Source organism: Pelophylax lessonae (assembly GCF_965119305.1).
Source record: "Pelophylax lessonae genome assembly, chromosome: 4".
In the NCBI taxonomy this organism is placed as follows: Eukaryota; Metazoa; Chordata; class Amphibia; order Anura; family Ranidae; genus Pelophylax; species Pelophylax lessonae.
Window position 1 is genome coordinate 461,001,503 of NC_138771.1, and position 23,672 is coordinate 461,025,174.

The window sequence follows — 23,672 nt, forward strand, 5'->3', positions numbered from 1 at the left end:
TGAGGTGTGGGACTAACCGTTGGTATAATACATATAAACATAGTATAAATACATATACAAAAAGGATTGATATGTAATAAAAACAAGTTTTTTTTTTTTTTAATGATCTATTACACCCTAGTTGAAACAATTAATAAGATAACTTTTACACATAGATGGTACAATTGAGCCATAGCACACTTGTAAAGGTGTATAATTTGGTATATAAAAAATTATGATAGAATATATCCATAAAAGGCATAAATTAATGTAAAGACAAACATGTGAACATGTAATAAAACTATAGAGATTGCATCCTAATTTGCTCTACGCATTTCGTGAAATCCACTTCCTTAGAAGTAGTTGAAATCCATGTATAAATCAACTCAAACTGTTACCACGTGGTGTTTAGGATAAAGGGTCTTTTGGAGATGTCTACCCAGGGAACTGTGCAAGGCCTGAAGAAAGAGTGCAGATTAGGGATGGGCTGAACGTTCGAGTCAAACGTAAGTTCAACTCTAAACATTGGGTGTTCGTGTGTTCGCTGAACACACAAACAAATGTGGCACTCAGCGGGAAGTTCGCCCCAAACTATATAAGGCTGCTTACACGGCAGCTGTGTGTAATGTGTTAGCGGAGATTAGGAGTAGAGATTAGGCAGGTAGTTTGTGGATTGTGGTTTCATATTTATTGCAGTCAGTGGAGTGTAGTGCAGGGATGATTCATGTTTAACAAAGTGTACTGCAGTCAGTTTAGTGTAGTACTGTGCTGATTCTTGTGAGTAGGGCAGTCAGTGAAGTGTGGCGCTGTGCTGATTCATCTTGTTTGACACAGTTTACTGAAGTGCAGTGTAGTGTAGGGCTGATTTTTGTGTAACAGTGTAGTGCAGTCAGTGTAGTGCTGTGATTCTTGTGTAATACAGTGTAGTGGGGCCACTGAAGTGTTGGTGTATACAACACGTCTCTTTCACCCCACTGATCCAATTTTTTTTTTCATTGATATTTTATTATTTTCTTTCTTCTCCAATTTTTTTTTTGCATCAGGTTATAAAATTTTGTAAATAAATGTTTTTCCTGCACTGACGAGCACTGTTGAGGCCGCACTGGCAAGCACTGATGAGGAGGCACTGATGGTGTGGCACTGAGGATGACACACTAATATGCAGAACTGATGGGCACTGATAGGGGGCACTGATATGCAGCACTGGGCACTGATATGTGGCACTGATAGGTAGCACTGATATGCAGCATTGATGGGCACTGATATGCGGCACAGATGGGCACTGATAGGCGGCACTGATGGGCACTAATGGACAGCACTGATGGGCACTGATAGGTGACACTGATGGGCACTGATAGGTGGCACTGATGGGCACTGATGGGCAATGATGGGCACTTGTGGGCGGCACTGATAAATGGCAATGATGGGCACTGGTGGATGGCACTGATAGATGGCAATGATGGGCAGCACTGATGAGGAGGGCACTAACATGCTCCCTGAGCACTGATTGTCATTCCTGGTGGCCATGGGTGGGTGGGCATCCATGGTGGCCATGGGTGGGCAATCCCTGGTGGCTCTAGTAGAATCCCCTAAGGGTCTGCACTGGTAATCAATGCTCTGATTACCAGCACAGACCCCCCTTCCCCTGTCAGGATAGCCTCCGATCGGCTCTCCTCTACTCACGCCTGTTAGGCGCGAACTGAGGAAAATCAATCAACGACACTTCCTATTTACTATGTGACCAGCTGTGATTGGACACAGCTGATCACATGGTAAAGAGCATACGTCACAGGCTATTTACCAGGATCAGAGATGCGATGTGTCAGAGTGACACACCGCACCACCGATCGCCGATCTGCGTTCCCCTCGGGGGCGCGCAGAGCGGCCGATCCCGCTGGGCATCATAGCCAGGATGGGACAACCACTTTGCGGCCGTCATTTTACTATACGACGGTCGGGAAGGGCTTAAAATCACTGCTCCTTTTAAAACGATTACTTTATAAACATTTTTTTGCATTGCTGCATGTCCCCCAGGGCAGTACCCGGGTCCCCATAATCTTTTTTTTATGGAAATAACTTGCTTATAAAGCCTTTAAAATTAGGACTTTTGATTTTTCATGTTCGTGCCCCATAGGATTTAATAGGGTTCAAATGTTTACCAAAACTTTTCCCCTGTTCGAGATGTTCTGGTGCGAACCAAACCGGCTAACCATCCAAAGAGATTTCTTATGTTGTGTGATAACTCCATAGTAGAAATTAGAATACCAAACGTGCCCAAAGAAAGTGAACTTTATGGTACGTTTATTAAAACACAAGATTGCACTTACATCAATATGAAGATAAAACCACCTAAAAACAACCTCGCCGGCCGACATACAGCAAGCAACCTGCACTTCCGGGAAATGACGTCAGCACGTTTCTCCGCCCTATGCATTTTGTCACAGATTGTGTGCCCGGATGATGCAATCTGTGCCAAATGCATAGGTAAGAGTGACATGCTGACGTCATCATGCACTTCAGTTCCTGGAAGTGCGGGTTGCTTGTTGTATGCCACATGCATTGTTGACCTTGGCTCACAGAAGATCCCATTTAGCTGGTAACCTTGCATTTTTACCACAATAAGGTGGTGGTGTTCCAGTCTGGATTTCGCTTATGGTAATGGAGGGTGAATACACACATTGAACTTCTGATTACATATGAAGAGGACTTTATTTTCCTCACTTTACCTTTACAAGAAATATGCACTTATTTTAATTTGTTTTAATATTTCACTATGTAGTACAACTCTTTTATGCATGCTGAGTGTGTTTAAATCTCACAGTAGAGTTGCAGCTTGGATCATTTTTGTTTTAGTATAGTTGTATAAGTGCAGTTTTTTCTTTTAATAATACCATCAATAAATTCTCTATTTTGTGCATCTGTTTTCTTCGAGTGTAAATTAAACAAGCTTCAAACATCAATTTAAAAACTTTAGTAAGATGTGGTTTTAAAACAACCTTTTGTGTTTATTTTTTCCTGCATTTCTACAACCCATCAGAAAACATTTCTTCCTCCTCATCATTAAACTACACATATCAAGCTTTGCATACAGTTTATGCACCACAAGTATGACACAAAAGAACCATTTTCACGGCTTGTCTCGTGCTATCAAAATATCAAAAGACTTTTTACCTAATTTGTAATTCTATTTTTTTCTTTTACTTTGCTTTAAGCAGTTGTGTACAGAAGCGCCTCTTCAGATATTATGCCATGAAAGCATTTTAACGAGACATTAAATTTCTCAAATAGCTGTTCACTACTTCCCGTCCTAAAAGCTTTTTTGATAGCATCAACGGTCACAAAACATATATATCTTGTCAATGGTTTTTAAATGGTTGCCAAGTCTGCTTCTTTCTTCTTTTGTATTCCTAGAGATCTAAAATAGCTGTGTTTGAAAAAATGTGGACTTACATGCGTTCAGCGGAACCCTCGGTTTTTGTTAAGACCACTGAGGAAGGGATGAACAGAGTGAGAAAGTCTAAAGGCAAATATGCATATCTCTTGGAGTCCACGATGAACGAGTATATAGAACAGAGAAAACCCTGTGACACCATGAAGGTGGGAGGTAACTTGGATTCCAAGGGCTATGGCATTGCCACCCCAAAGGGGTCAGCTCTGAGGTATGTAGCATTGCTTTATTGTACATTGATATTGCTCTTTGGCTGTAGACCCTGGGAGTACTTGGAAGTCAAAACGTATCCCCTCATTGGACTGTCCATCTCTTTGTATACTCATTCATCTGCTTGTGTCATTTCATTCAACAATGTATTATCCTGAAAAAAAAAAAAAAAGATAGAACTAGTTATATGTAACTTTTAGTGACTGGAGGACCTGAATTGTGAGAAAGGTGCAAAAAGCAAGGTTCCCTGCAGATGATCTTTTTCCCATTACTTCCTATTACATCTTGTTCTGCACTGCATATCTGTGTAGAGGTGGCCATGTTTGTATTGGCAGGGTTTTACTTGACTGCTGAGGTGCATAGGTCCGGAGAACCATAATAACCAATACCCCTTGCCCCTTCCCCATACAAACCACACTTACAAATGATTAAGTTGGAAAGGGCAAGGCCACAGCTCAGACCGACCAAAGAGTAGGGCAGGGGGGTGGGAAGCTCTTCAACCACGTTTTTCTTCAAAGACCCAGAATTCCCTGGGTAGGGGATATTTAACTGAGCCCAGGCCCAACCCCGTGCCCAAAATCCATCCAACCAGTTCTCCCACGTAGCCACCTGCTATAAACAAGCCCACTGACCATGCCCCCATCAGTCAAGGCTCTCTTTCCCTATAGGGATCAAGAGGCCTTCATTGTCATGTAAAACTGGTTTCCCTGATAAGTTGTGATCTAATGATTGGTGAGATACTGTTCAAAATCAGGGTAGGTACAGAAATAGAAAATCCACAGAATTAATAAATAACAAGCATTCATGCATTGCAGTTTCTCAGGTACAGCTTCTTCTCCTGAAAAAGAGAGCAGTGAGCAGCATAGTAGTGACTAAATCAAATTTCATTCCAGGTCTCCTGAAACAAACCATCAGAGGAAGCAGAGCCTTAGTTGATCTAACACTGCAGATATACAACTATTAGCCTACAGAAGTGCAAATATATGGACACGTGTCAGGAAATACACTAATATTTTTCCAGAGGAGTAAAAGAAAACTCCGTTTGTTTCTTAGGTATAATTTAAAATTTGGGACGTTTCCTATAAGATAGTAGATCTTCACTTTTTAATTATAGGTCCACTATAAAAGGTTTCGCACTTGATCCTGGCTTCATACCTCACTGTGTAAAAACCTGGAGGGATCCCCCAGCCTCATTCTGAATAAAAGAAGCACATGGATTTTTTTCAACTGTCATGTATGTCACCTTGGCCAGTGGTTCTGAAACTGTGTCTCTTTTGCTTGTGTATTCTAGAAACCAAATTACTAGAATAATGTTGGGATATGATTGAATCAACACTAGTTAATTAAAGCTCAGCTTTAGCCAAAACGTTGTTATATTTTTGATGTAGTCGGGAAATATTAGAACACATCAGAATTTTTATTGCTTCCTATATTCCTTTTAAAACTTGCAATAGAGAAGGACGTGAGCTGGAAACCTCTCCAACATGAGAGGAAACCCTACCTTTGATTGGGGTTTCACTAGGAGGTTTCCTGTCCAGTGAAAATTGTCAGTAACTGGATTTCTACACTTTTTGTTCTGGAGGCAGGAATTAGGGTTGAGCTCCTCAGCAAAGTTATTGACAGCACTGAAAAATCTCACAGAGGTTCCTAACCCTTTCCAAATCTGCAATAAGATTAGATCAAAAGCCATTTCTTGCCTTAGCTTTCCCTAAATACTTCTGGTCATGGAAGTCATCTGGGACAACAAGCATGTTATGCTTTGGGGAGAAAATGTTTGAGAACCACTGGCCTTGCTAGGTTCCTAATTCAATAGTTATGGTAAATAGCACTTGAAAAGCATTATTCTATCTGAATGGATGATTTGAAAAATTGAGAAATTGGTGGAAAAAGGACCCCTTACATCAATGCACAGTATTACGGTATCTCACAGAGGGATCTTTTGTTTATTTGAAAAACATTGTCAAAGATCTATCATCACTTTAAAAATGTACCTAGTAGTGCACTGCAAAAGATATTCTATAGTATAGGAAAACAATAAAATATTAAAGTCCATATTGCACTTAAAGGTAGGGTATGCCTATTTCTTCAGGCCACCCCACCCTTCCTTACAAAATACCATTGAAAATATAATTACCTTACTCCCATCTTCCAAGCACTTGCCAATGGGCAGACATGCTGGCTCTCTCCTGAGCCAGGCTCTTTGTGTCCATACACACACAGCAGGGCCCAGCCCCACGCCCCGCTTCCTTCTCCCAGGATTTGATTGACAGCAGCAGGAGCAAATGGCTCCCACTGCTGCCTCTGTGCCTGTAAGAATAGAGCTCTTGTATATATTGCTGTAAAATATAATACAGGGTGTAGAAGACATTACTAGGAAATTTTATGACTAGGTATTTTAGTCTTTTCAGTGCTGTCCTGATACATTTCCTACATTGTGGAATTGCTGTAACAACATGCACAAAGTGAGATATTCCTGATAGGACCTAAGTCTGTAACTGACACAAGCAGCTTCAAAGGTATCAGACAGATCTTGGTAGCAAACAGATCTTGGTAGTATTTAGTTATGCATATGGTCAAATCTGAAAAAACTGTTACAATTGAGACTAGACAACAAAACAGAACACTGCCCATGTTTGATCCCCTGTTCCTACTTAAAACTATTTGCCTTAAGACTTTGTAAAAACTGCAGATATTTGAACAAGAACTATCATAGACATTTTTGCCCAATCTCAGACAAGTTATTCCATTGCTAGGACTGGGTTAATTTACTAAAACAGGAGAGTGTAAAATCTGATGCTGCTCTGCATAGAAACCAGGCTTCATTTTTTTTTGGTCAAAGCTTAATTGAACAAGCTGAAGTTAGAAGCTGATTGGCTACCATACATAGCTGCACCAAATTTTGCACTCTCCAGTCTTAGTAAATCAACCCCAGTGTGATAATTGGAGACAGACTGTGTATAGAGCACGTGCAAGCATATTGCTAGGACCCTAAAGTAGCTAGGTGCCCCACTTTGCATGAAACGTTGTACACTGTGAACAGCACTCATTAGCTTTTCTGTAATCTTTAGTTTTTCTCTTCTCACTCTTTGTCACTTTTCTATTTTTAACAGTATCCCTTCCCCTCCCTTGAGTATTGCTCATCCTTACATAGGTGTCTGCCTGTTTGACCTTAAAGTGGTTGTAAAAGTAAAGGTAAAGAACAAATACAGCAAGCTCCTCTGTTCTATTTATCTCTCCTACACTGTGTAAATGTTTTTTTTTTTTTAAACAATGCCTGCAAATACCTTATCTTCGATCTTTTGTGGCCGGTCATGTGACCTTCCTATTCTGATCTATGGGCTACAGCAGGAGGGGACAAAATTCCCTCTGACATCAGCCGGGGAGGTCACGTGACCAGCCAGAAGAGATCGAAGATAAGGTATTTACAGACTTGTTTAAAAAAAAAACTGTTACACAGTGTAGGAGATAGTATTAGAACAGAGGAGTTGGCTATAATTGTTCTTTACTTTTCAAGCCAGCTACTAATAGTGGCAGGAAGGGGGGGGCAGAGAGGGGGGAGAGACACACAGAAAAGAGAGGGAGAGACACACAGAAGTGACAGGCAGGGAGGGAGGAGGAGAGGGAAAGAGGAGAGCAGGGGGATGACGGAGGCACATAACCTGACCACGGTAATCAGGGATCAGCAGCCATGATTACTGTGGTCAGTACACCAAGAGGGACACAGGAATAGGCAGGATCAGCCAAGTTTTTTTTTTTACAGCTTAGAAGGGGTCAGATTAAACAGCACCAGCACTGTGCTGTTTAGTCTGCTATAAGGGAACAGGAGATTTTTTTTTTTTTTTTTTTTGGGGGGTTACAACCACTTTCTCGTCAACATGCTAATGAAATTCTTAAAGAAAACCTTTCCGTTTTCACTACATACCTCATTGGGTTCAGTGATGTCATCTACATTAAATACAAGCAGATCATGACTGGTGGGAGGGACCAGTAGGGTGATGTCCCTGAAGACATCATAGAACCCTACCTTAGTACTCCTCTCAAGAACCCTCAGCCATGATGCAAGCAGTGGGTGCGCTCTTTGGAGAAGTTATGCAAATAGAATAATTACTTGATGGGTGGATGTCTGTTTGGAGGAGTGAGCATTTCTAGGCAGGCTGCAATTACATGCAAACTTCCCTAGGTAATGCCCACATGTAATGTGAGCCTTAATGATTGAAGGAAATGAAATCCAGGGCATTAAAAGGGATGGGCCAGGAACAGCAAGGCTGGGTAGGAAAGATATAAAGGATTCTGGCTGTCCTTTACCCAGGAAATGAGACAGGATCTATCTGACATACTGTAGCTTCTAATGTGGGAAGCTCACAGTGTGTGAATACATCAGAGTAAGCAATTTCAGTATATAAGAGGAGCCAATGCAAGGATGTAGTTTACAGCTTTGCAACTTTACGCTTGCGCAAGGAAGATGTTTAGCTATAACACAGAATATCTTACCTCATGATAATATTTGAATGGTTCTTAAGGGTTGGCAACATTCACATGGATATAAAATCTGTGTTGTGTTGTCCACTGTGTCTCTAAATATACCACTCTTCAAAAGTACTGATCTTGCCATGTACATTTTGCTGTGTTCTCATTCTGCACCACTGTATTAAAGCTAAGAATTATGATGATACTGAGAAGGGAATGCAAATGCATTCTCTGCTTGACATTTAACATATTCCTCAACATGAACAGCGCAGCTCCTAACACTTACAGACACATGTCCTTGTCCTGTTCTGCTCACGAGATGTTCTTATAGCCCGAGGCAGTAAGAAATAAACTGTCTTGCTGCAGCAGGCAAAAACATCAGACATGTACCCAAGCTTGACTGAAACAATAGCAAATGGTTGTAAGGGCTGGAATTGCTTTTTTTATACACAACTTGGTCACTTTCAAAGACACTGTTGTAATGTATATAGGTTTCAGAATAATCCAGTGTCATTTTTGTATTATTTTCCAACAAAGTTTGCATAATAAGGAGACCAGTTATGTTGAGAAATTGTAATGTAACACAAAGCATGAGACTTGCAAAACTTACCAATTACTGAGTAGTTGAGAGTTTACTACTCTACCAATTACTGAGTAGTTGAGAGTTTACCCATCCTATGAGAATACATAACTGCTGACTAGGAGATTATTCTACTAAAGGTAGAAATTAAATGCAAACAAGTAGCTTCTAAACACAGGTTCACACTGCTCCGACATTAAAATCGTGGGACGTCCGATCTGATTTTGCCCTGCAACTTCAGTCCGACTTTGATCCAACCTAATGTGACTTTTTACACTCTATGGCATTAAAGTGGTATCGAAGTCAGACAAAAGTAGTGCAGGAATCTTTTCTAAAGTCGGAGCCATATCAGTTAAGACGGCTCTCATAGGGAAACCATTGAAGTTGACATGTCATATGACGTGCTCTCACAAGTTGGATCCCATGTTGCACCAGTGTGAACCAGGCCTTAACCGGGCCTAAGTGTACCATGTAGAAGCATGTAGTAGCAATTGCTCACACACACGGGGAGCCTTGTGTGATCACTAGTAACCCATGCATTGATAGTTTCTCTGCTGCAACTTTAATTAACATCCTCATGACACTGCCTTGTGCATGAGGACTTTAAAAGACACTCACCATGTGGTTAAACAGGCAAAGTGCTACTTATGACCAGTAAAGATAGGAACTTACAAATAAAGTTTGCAACAAACTGTATGACCACCCCTAGGAGTTCTTGAGTTCATGTGTTTCCCATGTTTCCTGGGATTTCCGGTGAAGTTAATACTAACATACATATTTAAAATTATTTCATTTATTTTATTTTATTGTTTGCTTATAACCTTGTAGTGGCAGTTTTTGGAAAGCCTTTTCTGTTCCAGCATGACTGTGCCAAAGACATGGCTTGACAGAATTTGAGTTGCTTTCACAGGTCTCAAAAATGTCACCCTATTGAAAACCTTTGGGATGAGTTGAGACTCAGGTCTTGCAGTCCAGTATCAGTGCACATCCTCACAAATGGTCTTTTGTTCTGGATAGGTGGATATGCACACAAAGAGAAATCTTGTGGAAAGTCGTCCCAGTAGAAAACAGGCTGTTATAGCTAAAAAGCTTGGGCTGGATGGGGGTAACTCTGTAAATAAATGGGATGTCCAGCAAGCACAGTAATAGTCAAGTGTCCACAAACCTTAGGGCATATAATGTGCTTCTCCTCTTCGCTGCCAGTGTCTACAACATTTGGGATCAAATCCCTCACTTCTCATTATTGTAATGACCCCAATCTTAGTTTACAGGCTCAGAGTTTCCCTTGAAGCAGTTAAATAAAAAAAAACAAAAAAGCTATTTTGAAATAAAATGCAGTATCCCTATTGTAAAGAAAACACATTAAATCACTGCAAGCGACAGCCACTCATTATTCTCTTTACCCTTTAAAAGGACCTAAAAGGCATTATTTGTCATTAACATATGCAAATATTCTTCTATAACCATACCATATGTCAGGGACTTTTAATATGTATGAAAATGTGCATGCTGTACAGTTATTTATTTATATTTCCAGGACACTGAGAAGGCTAAATCCAGGAAAAGTAGATTAACATAAGCAAGTGTTTAAAGTATTATGCCAATCACAAGGGATTGCTGCTGGGTAAATCAGTCCTATTAGAAAACTGTATATTGCATACAGCAATTGTAAACAGACCATTACAGTAAGTTGTATTATAAGAGTAGATAGCCACAAGAAAGAGGAATGGAAGTCCAAACAACAGTCCGCTTATCAATGCATTTAAAAAACGTATTTAATATAATTATAGCATATTTATTCTGATTGCATAGAAAGCTATTTGACAAAGGGTTTTACTTAAAAACAATATGGAGAGCAATGGATGATAGCAAGCAATCAGAAGGCAGATTACAACACCTGGACTACTTGAAACTGCTTCAAACACCAACCAAAGCTTTTCCTTAGACCCCTTTCACACAGGCGGTCCAATCAGTTCCGCCTGTCAGTTTTTCAGGCTGACCTGATCCAAAACTCTATATAGGTCTATAGGGGGGTGGATGTAAACAGATGTGCCTGGTTACATCCGCTTACCTCCAAGTCTGTCCAGGTCCGGAAAAAAAAGGAAGAATGTCTGCATCCTCTTCCATTTTTTCAGACCAAAATATAATGGATCAGACATATTCTGATGTTAACAGAAGTTTGTTTCTATCCAGCGGCCCAAAGATCTAATATGAGTATGGAAATCTCCTGCAGCACAAAACTGAATAGATTTGAATATAACAAAAGTAATCTATTTTGTTCTGCTCGGTTGTGGTGGTGATGTACCCCGTGGTGGTGGAGGTTTGATGCCTTGCACTAACAAATGATTCTGGATGTCATTTAACCCAAAAGACCAAGGACCTCTGGTGGCGAAAAGTCAATGCCAAAGAAGAGGTGAGTATTGAAAACAGAGCTTTTACTCTCTTACAAATCCCAAGGCACAATTTAAAAAAAAAAATCCAAGAGAAGATCTTTAAAACTGATCTTTATTAAATAGAGTTCAAAGTGACTAGAAAGATTTCAGCAGGATTGTTTGTGCATCATGCCATTAATTCATTCTTCTTTCACTGCATGGGTGATGGGCCTTGTCAACTATGCCTCATACCTTACCTGTGACAACCTCCTGCTCATTGCTGCAGGTTTTGTTCTATGTATGTGTGTTGTTTGTCATTAGAGAATCACTCAAAAGGATTGGTGATCCAGTTTTAATCTCTCATTTTCTCCCTATCTACTCCTACAAGAATGTCACACCTCACCCCAGCCCCCCGCTGCCAAGGATCAGAGACAAAATGAAGGTCTTACAGGGTTATAACAGTTATTATTGCTGTTGACAGTTACCGTTATTCAGCATATAACTTTCACTTTCCTATTTCTTCCTACTGCAAGATCCATCCTGCTTTCTACAGTAGATTATGTTTTTAAACCACAATTAAAACCTAAACGTTTTTTTTCCCTTTTATTACTGCTAATTGCAGTAAGGTTTCAGCTCCAACACCAAGGTTAATATTTAATTAAACTCATGCTAGATGACCTGTTCTATCCAATGTCATTGTGATTTGTTTCTTTTAACAGGTTTGCTTTACAGTTATTTGTGGAAAAAAATGTGAAAGCATATGAACAAATTGTGAAGGGGCTTTTAAATCATTCCATATAACTAATGTGTCATCTTTGATCCTTTAAAACAACCATCTACAGAAAACTGGAAGAGATTTTACAGATACTTATGGGACAAACGACCCAATAGTTCTATAGATCAGCCTTTTTCAACCAGGGTGCTGTGGCACTCTGGGTGCTTTCTGGGTTCTTCTGGAGTGCTTTGACAAAATGTCCTAAAATTGCTGCAAATTACCCAAAAATTGTGTGCAAGCCAGCGGGAAGATTAAGCCTGCTTTTTGTTACACAAAGCCATAGGTTTTCATTGTGCAACATTACAATCTTGGGCACTATGTGAGCAAGACGCCAGCGCCCTAACAACTGCTGATGCCTTCAGTTGATAAGAAGGATGTCCGTCACCTGGACAGCATCCTTATTTCACCCCTCTCTGTCAGCACGGGGGTCACGTTAGCAGCATGGTGGAAAAAAAACAATAAGCCCAAATGCTGGAATATTAGTACCAGTGTGCAAAAGTATTTGTTTTTGCAAGAAATAAACATCTCTAATGTTGGGTGTCCTATGTGTGTGGATGCCACCACAATATGTAAAACTATTATGGGTGCCTCAAAATTGTACATAATTTTAAAGGGTGCCTTTACTGGAAAAAGGTTGAGAAACATTGCTATAGATGGACTCTAATAATGAGATCTTGGCTCTTCAGTTTCCAGACCAACTGAAGAGGTCTTCAATATACCAGGAAGCCATGGGTATTCATTTAGAGGATATTTGGGGGGGGGGGAGGTAGCTGGGAGTTTTAGGTACTTATTTTACTGCTGAGGTTCCTAAAATATCTAAGCAGCCAGAAGGTGATTCCTTTTGCCAGCTTTAGCCTATTACCATGATAATGGTATACTATTAGCCGTGCTCCAGCTGTGTTATCAACAAATGCTCAAATAATCAGCTGTATTTATATGCATTTGTTAGTGAACATATTGTCATAGTAATTTTTTTTTTCTCAAATAGTCATAGTAATTTTAAAATCTGGGATGCTTTAAAAAAAACAGAAATTGTAATTTCCTGTTGTCACATTTGTGCATTAAATTGGTCCTGTTAGATAAATCTTACATAGGTCTCGTGTAAGTATACGGTATGTTCCAAAATAAATTATTCTGTCCAAAATGTAATTGTTTGCAATAGAGTGAAAACTTATTTTTAACTGTCTTTATGGTTATATTCGTTTTGCCAGAATACCTTGCTTTTTATTTCTTCGTTTCTTTCTTACTGACTCTGTTCCTTCTATTGAACATGCACTTTGGCCAAGCTTATGGCAGTAACTCTTCTTCTCTTCCTCTCTCCCTTCCTCCTGTCTTTAACTTTACCTTTGCTTTTACCTTCCTTCTTTTTTTTCACTTCCTTCCCCTAAACCTATTGAACATATACTTTGAACTTTTGCCCCAAATTCAATTACTGTATACCAAATAAAGTAAAGGTTCCTTTTAATCTGCCACTATTATCTGCCACAAATTTAAAAAAGGTTTGGCACTGCCTTTCAGTGATACACCTCCATCCTTACATATACATAAAAAACAAAAAAGGTCGCCCCGGGACTTTGAGTGAGGTGAACACAAGGGTCATGGCCACTTGGCCAGTCATCCCAGGGCAACCTTTTTCGTTTTTTCTATTATCTGCCACAACCACTGTACAATGCATGCATGTTTTTTATATAATATACCTATTTGTTTGATAGTAGTTTTATTTATCTTCCTCCCTATATTATTCCCATCTGTTTATCTCCTTGCTTTTCCCTTCCATCATTTATTTGCTTCCTTTCCTCCTCCTTTTTGTTTAATTTGAACATATATTTTGAACCACAGTATATCAGTACCCCTTTCTTGCTTCCTGAGTTTCTTCCTTTTTTGCCTTCCTCCTTCTATTGAACCTATACTTTAGACAAGTTTATGGCAGTACCCATTCATTACTCCATTCTTTCAATTTCTGCTTTCTCCTTTCCTTTATTGTTGTTAATATTAAACATATACTTTGAACCAATTTATGTTAGCACCCTTTGCTTCCTTCTTTCTGTTCTTCTATTTTCTTCCTTTTTTACTTTACTTCAGTAGCTATGTGAGAAGTGCACATTGTATAGAATGTTATTTGTTGCTCCAGGCTCTTTTATTTCTTTCAGAATTGCACAGTTTAAAGTTCTAGCCATCCCCTTGATGCCACAGGCAGGAATCAACCTTGTCTCTGGTTTTAAAATGTGTTGTGATTATTGTTATGAGTTCAGCTATGTAAATCAGGACATTTACTAAACACATAAAGTGCATTGCTTTGTTGCATTCATTCGTATGCATGTTGCATGCGTGCTTAAGTAAAATACATGAACATGAACGATATATATGACGGCCATAAAGCCATGTAGCATGTACATTCCATATGTGTCTGATTTTATATATTTGAGGCCGTCAAAGAGTATGATTTGCTTGACTGAAGAAAGAAGCCATTTTGCTCAATGGCTATTGTTGCACAGAGTAATGTTTTTCCTTTGAAATATTAAAGTTTTTGGGCCCACCTGCACCATGGTGATGGAGCTGAAACAATGATAGGGACATGTGGTCTAGGATGAAACTTGCAGCTGGTTCACCTATCCTTTGTCTCATGACCTCATGAGTGATTTCTCAAGCTGTAACTTATCGAGTGTTATCTATTCATTTTTAAAGAAATCCAGTAAACCTGGCAGTATTAAAACTGAACGAGCAGGGGCTTTTGGACAAATTGAAAAACAAATGGTGGTACGACAAGGGAGAATGCGGCAGCGGGGGAGGTGATTCCAAGGTCAGCCCCAGTAAGAACAAACTAGTGGGTAACAAAACAGCATGATAGTAACCAGCAGCTGCCTAAATCACAGTATATGCCAAGGCCCCGGTGACATTTGACCAAATTTAGAGACAAATCCAAAAACTTCCAATTTTAAAATTGCATGAGATTGTGTTAAAACACTTGAAAAGGAACATTAAACAATTGATCTAAAACAATACACTTATACTTTACTATTAAACAGAAACCAGAAATAATAAGCAGTACAAGAGTTATAACCATTTTACAAGAATCGTGCAACGTTAATTTTTTGTTTCTTAAAAAGTAAGCCATCTTATTAATTGGCATTTTTCAAAATTATAGTTACACAAAATGAATTGCTAAAATTTTCAGTTTTTTTTTTTTTAAAGGAAATGTAATGAAATATATAGAAGACGTAAATACATGATAATGTCTTATGCAGAATGCAAGAGGATATATAACAATTGGTACATATATGCCCATTTGTGAAAAATAAGCTTCAAAAAAGTCTCTTTAACAAATAAGCAATCTTACTTTAAAATTATAGTTATACAAAATGTATTTTATTAAATGTCCTAGCTTATTTTTGTAACTAAATTTATTGTTATATTTATGTTATATATAGAACACTTAAAATATAATATAATAAAATACCTATATAGTTGCAAACTGAATTTATTCTGATATGAAAACAATATTTAAACAGTTCTTAAAAACTCAAAATAAATAAGAAAATATGCAACATTTTTTATATATTTTTTTATTATTTACTTTTATGTAAGCACTTGAGTGTAGCGCTAACATAGGTGTTAGCCAGTAAAGGAGCTACCCATATCTCCACACTGCATGATATACATGGCAGCTTTAAATCTGCTTAATAAACACATCTAATAAGACACCGGGTGCAAGGGAATGTCTTGTCTATAAGCAATGAATCGGTGTTGCTGGTTACTCAAAGTGATATAGTTAATACTCATCTGGCTTGGCTGGAAGAGAAGGGTAATAAAGGATGAAGGGATGGGAGGGGGGAGCTTGATTGAGTATTGAATCGTATCACTTTGCCATGGTTCTCACATATACGTCAATGAATGCCTCAATGAAATGTTGCTATGCTACTGAATAACATAAAATAACATTGGTGATGTTATTTATGTTATTTCCCATGGTTTGAAGAGGTGCTGTAAACCTAGCGGTATTGAAACTCAGTGAGCAAGGCGTCTTAGACAAGCTGAAAAGCAAATGGTGGTACGATAAAGGGGAATGTGGAAGCAAAGACTCCGGAAGTAAGGTTAGTCATGCCCATAACAGAGTTCCCGGCAATAAACACATGATGCTGCAGGGGCCTTCTGATTGGTTATCACAGTTTTCTTGTCATACATGATCTTGCTGCAGCAAGTTTTTTGCAGGTTCACAACAACTTGATGTGTATAAAAAATATATTATTATAACCAATAACCCATTAAAACAGAAAAATTATATTCTTGTCCAATAAACTAAGCTAAAATATGTCTCAACATAAAGCTAACCTTTAGGGCTTTCAAATAATTAAAACAAAAATGCATATATATATATATATATATATATATATATATATATATATATATATATATATATATATATATATATATCTATATGTAAACAAACAATAGCCATTAAAAGACCACAGTATATTTTTGTTTTAAAAAATATGATATTAACAATGAACATCAACTTACGTAAAAAACTGAGACTTTAGACTGACAGTGTATTTGATATTTGCCATAAGGATCATTGTTTTCAGCCATTTCAGCTCTTGTTGGCCATTACTGCTCAAGATAATGGTGAGTATGGCAAAAAAATACAATTAATATAGACTAATAAATGTTAACCTTATTTCTTTTCAGCTCTGTTGGAGCAAAGGAAAAACATATGTAATGACATATTAGCCAAGCTAACAATATGCCGCTTGATAAAAAAAAAACTTAAAATTTAAAATTGTATTATTTAATAAGATATCCCTTCATTACAAGAAGTAAGCAAATGCCACATTGAAATTGCAAACATACTCTAAAAAATATATATATAATAGATGGATAGATAGATAGATAGATAGATAGATAGATAGATAGATAGATAGATAGATAGATAGATAGATAGATAGATAGATAGATAGATAGATAGATAGATAGATAGATAGATAGATAGATAGATAGATAGATAGATAGATAGATAGATAGATAGATAGATAGATAGATAGATAGATAGATAGATAGATAGATAGATAGATAGATAGATAGATAGATAGATAGATAGATAGATAGATAGATAGATAGATAGATAGATAGATAGATAGATAGATAGATAGATAGATAGATAGATAGATAGATAGATAGATAGATAGATAGATAGATAGATAGATAGATAGATAGATAGATAGATAGATAGATAGATAGATAGATAGATAGATAGATAGATAGATAGATAGATAGATAGATAGATAGATAGATAGATAGATAGATAGATAGATAGATAGATAGATAGATAGATAGATAGATAGATAGATAGATAGATAGATAGATAGATAGATAGATAGATAGATAGATAGATAGATAGATAGATAGATAGATAGATAGATAGATAGATAGATAGATAGATAGATAGATAGATAGATAGATAGATAGATAGATAGATAGATAGATAGATAGATAGATAGATAGATAGATAGATAGATAGATAGATAGATAGATAGATAGATAGATAGATAGATAGATAGATAGATAGATAGATAGATAGATAGATAGATAGATAGATAGATAGATAGATAGATAGATAGATAGATAGATAGATAGATAGATAGATAGATAGATAGAAAAAATTGGCTACCTGGTCCCTCTTCTCATTGTATTTATGAAAAATGTACTTGTATGTTTTGAAAAAAAATAACTTGTCTCAGAAATGTGAAGAAATAAATATATTGGATAAGGATAGAACATGAATCAGTATTTAGAAGTATTTTATAGTATTAACCACTGTAAGACCGGTAGGATTTGCCTCCCTAATGACCAGGCCCTATTTTGCGATTCGACACGGTGTTATTTTAACGGACAATTGCGCGGTCCTGCGACTCTGTACCCAAATAAAATCGATGTCCTTTTTTTCCCACAAATAGAGCTTTCTTTTGGTGGTATTTGATCACCTGTGCAATTTTTATTTTTAGCGCTATAAACAAAAAAAGAGCGACAATTTTGGGAAAAAAAACAATATTTGTCATTTCATATGACATTCTCAAAAAAAAAAAACATCTAAAAAATATATATTTTTGACATTTTAGGCCAATTTGTTTTCTCCTACATATTTTTGGTAAAAGAAAATTGCAATAAGCGTATTTTGATTGGTTTGCGCAAAAGTTATCACGTCTACTAACTACGGGAAGGATTTATACCTACGTCGCTTTGCCCAGGAGCAGCTGCCTGCCGCAGTTTATCTGCGGTGGGCAAGCGTAAAGTGATTAATATAATTACTGTAAAAAATATTACTACAATCAGGCTTAAAATGGTTAACGCTAACCACAAATGTTACAACCTGATAGCACAATCTCCTTTAGATTTACTAACAACTTCTAAATCATTTCCAGCGAAATACAAATCTCACTTTACATTTCCCAGACATACATATTAGGAAAACAAATTAACATATTCACTATATTTCTGCGATACAGACACATACATGGTACATACAGAAAAACACCCAAAAATCCAGTGTACTCTTTCAACTTCCTGTAGTGATCTGACAATTATGCCTCAGCTGCACCGAAATCCCTAGCGGTGTTGTCAGCAGAATATATCATGCCGATTTCCCCCTGCTAGGCAATGACAGTAGTCATGAAACACAAGCATTCAATTCACTAGAACAGCTTTTCCCCAGACTTTTCTCTATTCACATATCACTATAATGTTCTTCCCAAAATGAAGAGCCACCAAATACTATTACATTGTACCATTTTGCTTCTGAGATTGTCAGTGTTCAGAAAGAACACTACCTTTTCAGAATGTCCCTAGGGACAATTTATAGTGATCAAGTGTTTGATAGAGCTATAAAAAAAAATTATTGAATACTTAAAATGACAAAAAGTCCATTTAAATTGTTTTATGGCAGGTAACCCTGTTCTCAAGCTCTCATCCCATCTAAATAAAATGCACGTCTCTTTCCTTACTGGGGAACTTTGTGCAATCATAATAAACAAGTAGTGGTTTTTATTCAGGTCAGCTTTTCCAACAAGGTATTGGTGATTGGTTGTTTTAACTATACACTTGTTGTGATTGGTTTTGTAATTAGCAGTAGACCTTGACAAATGGGTTTACTCCAGAACTTTGTTTTTATCTAAATGCCATAAATTATTTTGAGCATATTTATAAAGCAGTAAATTTGACATTCACTAAACATTCACTGCAGGTGAATGTTCGAGATATATGTGTTTTAAATATCAGTGATTGTTTCGCCACAAGTGAATGATAATGCTGGCCACTTCAGGAATGGGTTTTTACTACAATCCAGATTTATCCTTACTTTCTGTCCTGGTGACAATGGTTCCTCCACGGAGAAATGCTACAAAAGCAACACAGATTGAAAAAAAAAATGTTTTTTTTTTTTTTTTTAACATAGAGTAGGGTTTTAACATTTGCTGTATGGTCCTGTTTCAGGAATTTCCTCATCCTTGTCTCTATGCTTTATTTAGCTGGGAAATCACTTTAAAAAACACCCCCATGTAGCATTTACTTCCTTGAATACTTCTGCCCTTAGCTCAAGCATGCATGCAGGAGGGTCTGCTTAGCAGAGAAAAATCCCTCCTCCTCTCTTCCCCTCCTGAAGACTCCTGATATGTATAACATCAATTGCCTAAGCAAGAAATCAGGAAGTACCGAAAGAAATTGAAAAAAACGTTTAGAACACATAAATATGAAAGACTTTCCTGTCTATTTAGTAATGCTAGCAGCATTAGGATAAAAATAATCAATGTTGATTGGGAGAGTGAAGTTTCACTTTACCAGTGAAATTATAGCAGGAGGTTTTACTCGGATAAGAAAGCTTCACTCAAAAGGAGAAGTTCCGCTTGTCTGCCTCCTCCCCCTTTTTGCTGCCACATTTGGCCCCTTTTTGGGAGGAGGGGGGAAACGGGTACCTGTCAAAACCAGCTCAGTTGGCTGCGGTGAAGCCGGAAGTTTGGCTCCCCTCCTTCCCCTGCAGCCTTCTGGGACACTTCACAGGTCCCAGAAGACTGCAGCCTATTCACAGAATGCAGCACACTTTTCCCATGTGCAGTAGAAAACCAGCTGTGAAGCTGCATGCTCAAGATGGCAGCGCCAGCACCCGATAGACGACTGAAGAAACGGCTCGGATAAGGACACCGCTGGATCCCTTGACATGTAAATGCCCTAAAATCAAAAGTCAGGAGCCACATTATTTGTAGCTGCTAACTTTTAATTTCTTTGAGGGGAGCCTGGAGCTACTCTTTAAAGAATATGAATCTGGTAAGAAGGTAAGAATGTAAACAAGACGGTATTAAAGAAGACACGACTCACATGGTGTTGCATGGCAGGGTACCACCTACACATGTGAGCAAAATAAGTTAATATTTTGCTTTATTTACTGTGAGCAAACTACACTATATGATTTTTTTTTCTTTTCTGAGGATATATATCTGAGGACATGTGAGTAAGAACATATTAAACAGTAAAAACACAAGAGTTTTGAAAAATGCTGTATTAGACCCAATTTCTGTCCTGTGGGTCAATTAATCTTTATTAGTTGCTGGAATTGAGTGTGGGATTTCCTAATTGAGACAGCGCTGGGTTTAAAGGAGAAGAACATGACAATGTTTACTTGCCTTGCAGAGATTGATAGGCCGCCTCACCTGTCAAACTCATCCATTGAGGCCAATGGGAGCACACTGCAAGCACGAGTAAAACACATGGCTGGTGGTTGCGGTGCCGTATTTTAGTACAAAAAAAACCCAGACATCCAGGAGTCAGCAGATTCACCTCCTAAATACCTGGCAGCCACTATTCTACAACCCCCAAAAAAAGGATCTGTTGCAGATCGCTTTCGGAGTGCAGTAGGCACTGCCACCCATGTGAAACCTATAACAGAGTCCAGCATAGCAGTAACCCCACCACCACTCTATCCAAAACTAATACCAAAAAAAAAAAAAAAAAAACACATTTTGGCTGGACTTTTCAGAATCCATGAGGAGGAATAAGACTTGCCAAATATTACCTAGTGAAGATTGAAGAAAATATGGAGGCCGCCATTTGATCTGAAAATGCTTGTTGTCAGGCCTGTATGCTGGGCCTGTGGCTTAAATGCTTCTTGAGTCACCAGCCTAGAACAAGTATGCAGATCAGGAGATTCTGAGAAAAGTCAGAACAGAGGTCAACAATGGTAGTCTCCAGGTTTCTCCCATGACAGGTGCCCTTTAATAGCAATTAAGGTTCCTCAATTGGTGGCCACAGCATTTCCTTATCTTCTCATTACACTCCATATTATGAGGACATCTGGTATGCAATCTGCTGCAATGTACTCAGTTCCTTTTACAGTCAGTTGCCAAACCAATGATGTTCACAGAGACAATGCAAGCATTGGACTTGGGGACAGCTTGTTAATAAATGAGGTTTGGAGGAGAACCAGTAACAGTTTGGAGGAGAACCAGTAACACTAGCAGACTAACAGCACAATGACACTGCCATGAAAATAGAATAATAGAAGCCTATAATCAAGAGAGTGAAGTTTATCACTTATTTTACCATTCTCTTGTTGCTTTCAAATTTTGTCTATATATATATTAAAGACTGTTTAATAACTAGTAAGATTTACTCTTACTCTTTGTAACCAGCCCAGAAATTAAGAGTTAATTCAGACAGTAGTTCAAATCTGACAAATGGTGTAACCCTTCCCATCCTAATCCAAAATTTAAAGAACAAGGTTTTTAATTAAAGAATAACTAAACTAAGGAACAAAAGAGTAACCTGTTGTGGCCTACTAGTTGTTAGAAGTTGTGGCTGCATTCATTTGTTTTTTAGGCTAAAAGCTTTTTCTGCAAGAACAAAAAATACATGTTGATCTTGCCAGAAATGCAGCATCCTATTACTTTCTGTGAGCGGTCCAGAAAGCAAAACAATCATATTTTTCTTAGACAAACCACTAATCCCATCATCCCTTATGTAATGCAGATGAACAGAGGCAGACTTGTTTGTAGTTAGGCCTTTTTGACAACCATGACTTTTTCTATAGCTACAGTAAAGTGAGTGCTTGCAGCCACCCAGAGGCAGACAGTGTGTTATTTGCAGGATTACTAGTGGAAAAGGGTTAGAAATATAAAACAAAAACAGTGATAAATGTCAAATAATACAGTGCAAAAATTAAATGTGCATAAATAATGATGCATAAATAGTGATATAGACCGGCAGCATACACTAAATCGTGTCCACACCTCACAATCAAATAATCAATATAAGGAAAGTGATGCGCCAGATAATCAAAAAAAAGTGTGCCTGTAAAATGTGAGTACCTTGTACGATCTTTTGAATAAAGCTTATGACGCTTCATGCAGAGAGCACTAGATCTCTTCTTTATTCCCATATTGCATGTCCTCGTTTTCTCCTGAGGTTAGAGGCTGGAGAGGTATCCCCCTGGGTCCTGTATTTACATATAAGCTGATGCTGACCCGTCTGGGTCCTGTGCTGAGGTGAGAGGCCAATTCACTTGGTGAAGGGATTTAACACTTGAGGTGTATGGTATTCTTCACGGGATTATTGGTTTCCGTTAACACTGTGGACACTGAGCACGAATATAATATGGACTGTTTGATGGACACATATTTTTTTTGATTATCTGGCACATCACTTTCCTTATATTGAAAAGGGTTAGAAGGTTGAAAAAAGAAAACAAATGCAACCCCCACATCTAATGACTGTTAAGATGCAATAAAATACATTTTTGATTTTGGGTTTAAGTACGCTTTACCACTTCAAGACCGCCCATCGTAGATATACTGCAGCAGGGCGGCCGCTCTGCGGCAGATCATGTATCTAGTATGTAAACTGACACTTATGGGTCTGGGGCGTGCACGCGTGCCGCCGGAAACCCGCTCCCGTGAGTACCGTAGACCCGATGTCTGCCAGCCCCTACCGATTGTTTAGTACACAGGCAGAACAGCGTTCCATGTAAACAAGGCAGATCTCTGTTCTGTCAGTAGGGAAGGTATTGATCCTGTGTTCCTGCAAAGCAGGTACACGGAGCTATGCCTTCCCTTAGTAAAAGTACCTCCCACACAGTACACAAGCACTGGCTAGGAACATATTTAACCCTTTGATTGCTCCTGATGTTAACCTCTTCCCAGCCATATCCCAATTATCCCATAGTTTGTAGATGCTATAACTTTTATAAACCAATCAATATACGCTTATTCTGATTTTTTTTTTTTTACCAAAAATATGTAGCAGAATGCATTTTGGCCTTAATTGATGGTCATGAAGGGGGGTAAATCTTCTGGAGGGCAACTGGTTAATGAAGGCATTTTGTAAAATTAACAAAAAAAGGCCAGGCGGCATATTGTTAATGAATCAAAACTGCACACACATTAAAAATACATTTTGCCTAAAGAGAACCCATACCCAGGTCATGCACACTAATGCATTTACATATTTTGAACAATCAGCAAAAGCAGGTTAAAACAAGCCCTGCTTCACATTTGTATCTATGTGCATTGTGGAGAAATCCATTTTTAAAGTTCACAATGCAGGCAATGAAATCTTGACAGTCTGCCAGCCCTCTGCTATAAACAACCAGCAGGTGTTTCTAAGCTGTCATAAACCAACTGAAACCCAGTTTTTGAGTCTTGGCTGTGCGCTTTGAGAAGGAAACACTTGATATTAAAATAAACTAGAGAAGTCAGGGATGCTGATCAATATAAAATTCAAATTTTCATCATAAAACCATAAAGGAAAAATAATTTGACTTTCAGTAGCACTGAAATATGAGGCATGTAGTATCACTAAACTAAA

At 38.0% G+C, this 23,672-nt stretch overlaps 1 protein-coding gene across 6 annotated transcripts in view; it reads left to right on the top strand.

The window, feature by feature from the left end:
* Positions 1–23,672, top strand: part of GRIA1 (glutamate ionotropic receptor AMPA type subunit 1) — a 455,708-nt gene that overhangs the window by 423,598 nt on the left and 8,438 nt on the right. For 3 of the 6 annotated variants that reach the window (XM_082253268.1, XM_082253270.1, XM_082253272.1), the window contains exons 13-14: positions 3,391–3,638; positions 15,808–15,922. In XM_082253268.1, coding sequence (XP_082109394.1) covers positions 3,391–3,638; positions 15,808–15,922 — 363 coding nt within the window. Of the gene's footprint in view, positions 1–3,390; positions 3,639–14,516; positions 14,632–15,807; positions 15,923–23,672 lie in introns of all 6 variants that reach the window. The other 3 variants (XM_082253267.1, XM_082253269.1, XM_082253271.1) reach the window with 1 other exon arrangement.